Source organism: Gigantopelta aegis, chromosome 10, assembly GCF_016097555.1.
Source record: "Gigantopelta aegis isolate Gae_Host chromosome 10, Gae_host_genome, whole genome shotgun sequence".
NCBI lineage: Eukaryota > Metazoa > Mollusca > Gastropoda > Neomphalida > Peltospiridae > Gigantopelta > Gigantopelta aegis.
The window spans coordinates 72,585,483-72,591,744 of NC_054708.1; the positions used below are offsets into that span (position 1 = coordinate 72,585,483).

Sequence of the window (6,262 nt, forward strand, 5' to 3'; positions counted from 1 at the left end):
TGAATACTCAGTACTCTAGCACACAGAACAAGAACCAGGACAATCTACAATTCAAATACAAGACAAAAAAGAAACTCGTAAAAAATCACACAATTAATACATTACATGTATATTAATAAACAAAATAAACTAAAACACATACACAAATAATACGAATCATCATTATGATAGCATTTTTTCTTTAAACCAGCTATCCCAAGTGTATATATATAATGTAATTTAAATCTATATACCCATTATAAATAAGTCTTGCCGTATACATTCATAAACAAATTAAGCTACTAACCGTCGTTATCCCAGTGTAAACTACTCATGACCTAAGTTACAGCCTGTTGTTTGACATAACTTGCTGGCTAAGGATAACATAAAAACAGTAGTTACACAGCAAGCTGATAGTTGGCAAACTACAAATAAAACATGCATGCACAAGGGGTAGATAATTTTCCAATATTTTCGTATGTACTGAAAAAAAATACATAGAAAGGAAAATTAATTTCCAGCTGCTACATACAGCATGTCAGGAAACACATATTTTAAATTAAACATTTTATTTTTTAAATAAGTATTTGGCCTCAGTATAGTGGTCGTTTTCACGCCTGGCTGTTTATCATTATCGCTAGGCTACGTTACCATACACATCCACGAACATATTCGTAGAAATTTCTACTTTCTGTTTCGGTATTTCCTATTTCAAAACATGGCTGAAATAAGGCGAACACAATTTAAGGGGTTATCCTGAGTTTTTTTTAAGCCATTTTAAAAGGTTTTCAGCAAACAGAATATTAAAAAAATATAACACAGGAACTGATTAAAAATTGTATGTCAAAACTGAGACACCAAAAGGTCTCTATAGTGAAATTATATCTACCTTTGTTTACTTGCTCGTAGACCAGGTGCGGATTCAGGCGGGGAGACAAGAGGCCCGACTCTATTTTTGGTAAAAAACTATTATATATATCGGAACCCACACACACAAAAAGAAGCTAACTTATCCCGCCCACCGGGTTTTGGAACCCCTCTATTAAAAAGTCCTGTAGACTTCCCTCAAAAAGGGGTTTTCTCTAATGAGAAGATCCATTTTCTTATTCTAAATATATATCCATACAGTAATGATTGTGAAATATTAAAATTACATTCCTCATACGTTTTAGACAATTCCATATTCAGTCTAGGGTTATCGTTTTGTGGGGGGCACTTAGCTTTTGGCATGAATGAATGTTAATATAATATAACGACACCCCAACACGAAATCTTAGCTTTTGGCGGCCACCCGATATATATATATATATATATATATATATATATATATATATACGTTCTTTTTTCATTTCTCTCTTATTTTTTTCTTTAGTTTATTCTCTGTGAAAATTGCCATGGGGAACAAACTTTAAGGTAGATAAAATTTCACTTAGCTTTTGGCATCGCATTTTTGTTTACTTACAAGTTAACACCCCTAGTTTCGCACAACATTGTAGTAGTTAGTTTTATAGGTACCTCATACATATTTCAAGCACAAGGCTATTTAACACAGCGGTACTAGATAAAATAAAATTGCAGATGAAACTAATTTTTTGACCTCATACACTGTCACATTTATCACCAATGGCAGGACATATGGTGCTCTATCAAAAGTCTTAAACTTTGACCAAGGCGGATGTTATTTGGTTTAGTACTACCTCTCCATAGAGGAAGGTGGTGGTATGGACAGATCCAGCTCAAGTATCCTCTAGCGTTATTCTGTTATATGTGAGAATAAAATAGAATAATGATGGACAATCTAATTAAAATTAGCTCCACTATTACATGTGGATCTAAAGACAGCCAGTTGGAGCTCATGTCCACCAATCAAAACCTTACTTGCAGAATCCTGCCAGTGATTTAAAACTAACAACACTGCGTAGTCCCCAATGTCCAGGTAACATTTCGTCTGTAAATACTAATTTAAATATTGACCAATCACACTTCGCCTTTTATAACGTTATTTGGGAGCATACAAATTCTAAAAATATCGGGCGAGTCTATTTTAGTGGCCGCAATACAGCGAACCATACCAATACGTACGGAGTGGGTTATCAGTCTTCAATTTTACATTAAAAATTATTTATTTATTTATAAAATTAAAAAAAACTAAATCAGTCTTCAGTTTTACATTACAAATTATTTATTTTATAAAATAAAACATGTTTTAAGGCATTCGTAATTCACACGAAACATGTCGTATACCCTCAGGATAATTCGGAATGTTTTCAAATTATTTTTAAATCACTGGCAGGATTCTGCAAGTAAGGTTTTGATTGGTGGACATGAGCTCCAGCTGGCTGTCTTTAGATCCACATGTAATTGTGGAGCTAATTTTAATTAGATTGAATGCTGGAGGGCACATGAGCTATGACAGCTCGGAAGAGTTGAAGAAAACTGACAAAACAAGATCGAAAAAGTTAGACAGAAGGTGATGGTCAGGAATGTGATAGTGGTATGATTTTTAGTGGGGATACTGAATTATAAATACTTTATACATACACAGCTGCAAGGTTGAGAAGGACCTGGTTAGTGTACGAATCGATGGAAACCCTAAATTGTATTTACCCCAGGGAGCGATATCCTCAAGAGTCATTACATCATTGTTAAGTGCTGTTGACGTACAATGGACGTAATACACACGTTTTTGTTAAGGTCGACGAGTACCACGGAACTTGTTTCCTTTCACTGTCCTCGTTGGCTTTGGCGATGTCACTACAGACCGTGTGCATTATGTCACTCAAACTGTGGTCACATAGTTCTAGGACGTTCTTGGACAGAGACGTAATGAAGACGGAACCTTTTTCCGGATGTCGATACGACACGAATCCAGGTTCAGTCGAGCATGCAATAAAAAAATCCTCGCCTTCTGCCGCCATATGAACGGGCGTTTCATCACGGATGACGTCAGACTGGTAGCGCGGTGCTACGACATTGCGCTGTTCCTGTGACCCTTGACACGCCTGAATGAAAAACAGTTTGGGTTTTCCAACAAGGGATGGACAGTTTGGTCCTCGAAACTGGCTGAAAATCGTTTGTAATTGTACGTCCTTTCCATTGACGCCCTTGACGGTACCACGCCCACCGTGCGCCAGGATACAGCAAATGAAGCAGTCGTATTCCCGATGATCTCCCGCCGCCATTTTCTTTACTTCTATCATCATTTCACTGTCAGTTAAATCATTAAACTGCACGACTGTCATGTAGCCCGAAATTCGAAACATGTCCTTTAGATTTTTCACATCGACCCCAGAGCCTTCCCGTTTTTCTAAACCAGGCGCATTATAAACGACATTGTTGATGATCATTGCAATGCCTCTAGGAAATCGGGTCATCGTGTAAATGGGTACTTTACTTGAACAGTTTGAAATTATTAAAGGGTGATTTTTAGCGAGAGGGAGATGCGGGTAGGCGACTTTTTCAAATATATTGATCAAGTCTTTGAGGTTAGAGAAGCGTACCACGAAACTGGTGTTGTTATATGATAAAAGACAAACATAACTTCCGTTATTCAGAGAAAGTACACAACACTTGAAGCAGTTGACAGTTTCAAGAATCTGCCACCGAATATTGTCCCTGATTATGATTATTATATCACCGTACTCCCCCTGAACACTGCCCGCTCTAACACTATCCTTACTTATTTCATTCAGTTCATGAACTTTTATCTGGTCTAATTGTTTTGCCAGTCCACTTACGTCCACGGAATCACTTCCTATTTGTAGCGGCAAATTATTAATCATCGCCGGATCCATAATTTAGAGACGGTTAATTACTGGTCAGGCTTGACAATCCGACAAAATGTAATAGTTCACAGTTCCAATAAATTTAGAATGGATATCCTGGTAGGCCTAAGTGATAAATATGGATTTAGTCAACAGGTTGGTAGGATTGTGGCGAATATCGACATCATCATTTTCAGAACAGCAGTAAGTTAAAATGTGCAGACAAATGGGGTGCGTGAGCGATATCTCGCCCTAACTTGACGTTTTGACATCATAACACAACACCGTCAATCAATATGAAGGCACACTGACATTTTCCTGTATAGTTCTCCATGAAGGCACATATCTACTTCACCTAATGCCCCTTAATGTATTTTATAACTTCTAATCTTGTATTAGGTTTTTAAATAACCTTTTCTTTAGGATTTTTTGGTTCTTTTTTTCACTAAACACACTGAATCAACTGCAGAACAACAAATTTCATCTTGTAAATTATATGAGGTTTTTGGAAAAGCTAGTTTCACTTTCAGTGTGACGTCAGGGTCACCGTCACCTGCCAGCCAAGTGTTCAGTTGACACGAACGCATAAAGGGTGATTTCTCGATACACTATGCTGTAATTTCTAAGAGTGTAAAGCGGAAGGACCACTCCGAAAACGCAAGCTTAAGTAACGAAACTGTTACTGAAAGATATCTATCATACTTTACTTTTAATAATCGGTCACAAAGACAAAGAAATAATAAAATGGAAGTTTGCAGTTTAGTTATGCAATTAATAGCCTACTAAATGTCAAAACACGATCTAGGAAGAGAGAAAAAGATGTAAAGCGTAATATAACACATGCATACAATTTACTCCCATGTGTAAATATGCGCACGAATAAATTTTCTCACGTAAGTAAAAGCTAAAAGTTTACGATATTAACAAATGGCAAATATTTTTTTTTATTATACAAGAAAGGTTCATAAATTTTAATTATCTATGGAAAGGTTGATATAATAATACAAAATAATAATAAAAGTAAGGCAAATAATTAAAGTATGTGCTAAATTTGAGGTTGCCCAATCCAGGAAAAGAATGTATAGGCAACATATGGGTAATCTACATGGTGGGTTATCATTAAAAATGGTTTTAGTTTCTGGATGGTTTTGAGTCAGTTTGAGGTAAGCGGTCTGGGTGGGGTTTGATTGAATGGTTGGTTGGCTGGTTGGTTTGTTTGGTTGTTTGTTTGTTGTTTTGTTTGTTGTTGTTTTTGTTTTGTTTTCGTTTGTTTTTTGTTAGACCAAAGTAAAAGTGGGTTAGTGGCAGTCGGTGAAGCTATAATAAATATCACAATGAAAGAGTATGTTTCTGTTCCTAAGGAGTAAAAACTGAAGAAAATCATAAATTAATTGGAAATGTTATTTTTCCAACTGCACAAACCATTAATGGATGCCATATTCTCACAACTGGATCACAAAACACCTGTGAAGGTTATTTACATAAGAATATGTCGTACTCTCTGATAATCTGATGCTCTACAGTGTGTGTTTGGATTTGACCATACTAGATACAAGTTCAACATTGACTGACATGGGTATGTAGTGCCTGAGTTTTGAGACTAATTGTGTGTTTCGGTCAGGCCATACTAGATACAAGTTCAACATTGGCTGACATGAGTATGTAGTGCCTGAGTTTTGAGACTAATTGTGTGTTTCAGTTAGACCATACTAGTAACAAGTTCAACATTGGCTGACATGGGTATGTAGTGCCTGAGTTTTGAGACTAATTGTGTGTTTCGGTTAGACCATAATAGTAACAAGTTCAACATTGGCTGACATGGGTATGTAGTGCCTGAGTTTTGAGACTAATTGTGTGTTTCGGTTAGACCATACTAGATACAAGTTCAACATTGGCTGACATGGGTATGTACTGCCGGAGTTTTGCGACTAATTGTGTGTTTCGGTTAGACCATATTAGATACAAGTTCAACAATGGCTGACATGAGTATGTAGTGCCTGAGTTTTGAGACTAATTGTGTGTTTCGGTTAGACCATACTAGTAACAAGTTCAACATTGGCTGGCATGGGTATGTAGTGCCTGAGTTTTGAGACTAATTGTGTGTTTCAGTTAGACCATACTAGTAACAAGTTCAACATTGACTGACATGGGTATGTAGTGCCTGAGTTTTGAGACTAATTGTGTGTTTCGGTTAGACCATACTAGATACAAGTTCAACATAGGCTGACATGGGTATGTAGTGCCTGAGTTTTGAGACTAATTGTGTGTTTCGGTTAGATCATGCTAGTAACACGTTCAACATTGGCTGGCATGGGTATGTATTGCCTGAGTTTTGAGACTAATTGTGTGTTTTGGTTAGACCATACTAGTAACAAGTTCAACATTGGCTGACATGGGTATGTAGTGCCTGAGTTTTGAGACTAATTGTGTGTTTCGGTTAGACCATACTAGTAACAAGTTCAACATTGGCTGGCATGGGTATGTAGTGTCTGAGTTTTGAGATTAATTGTGTGTCTCGG

The 6,262-nt window shown here is 36.7% G+C and overlaps 1 protein-coding gene across 1 annotated transcript; it reads right to left on the bottom strand.

Annotated features, from left to right (window-relative positions):
• Nucleotides 1-2,322: 2,322 nt before the first annotated feature.
• Nucleotides 2,323-4,220, bottom strand: LOC121384420 (caspase-3-like). Its single transcript, XM_041514812.1, has one exon. It carries the CDS (start codon nucleotides 3,771-3,773, stop codon nucleotides 2,625-2,627), a length of 1,149 nt encoding a protein of 382 aa, XP_041370746.1. The 5' UTR covers nucleotides 3,774-4,220; the 3' UTR covers nucleotides 2,323-2,624.
• Nucleotides 4,221-6,262: the final 2,042 nt, after the last annotated feature.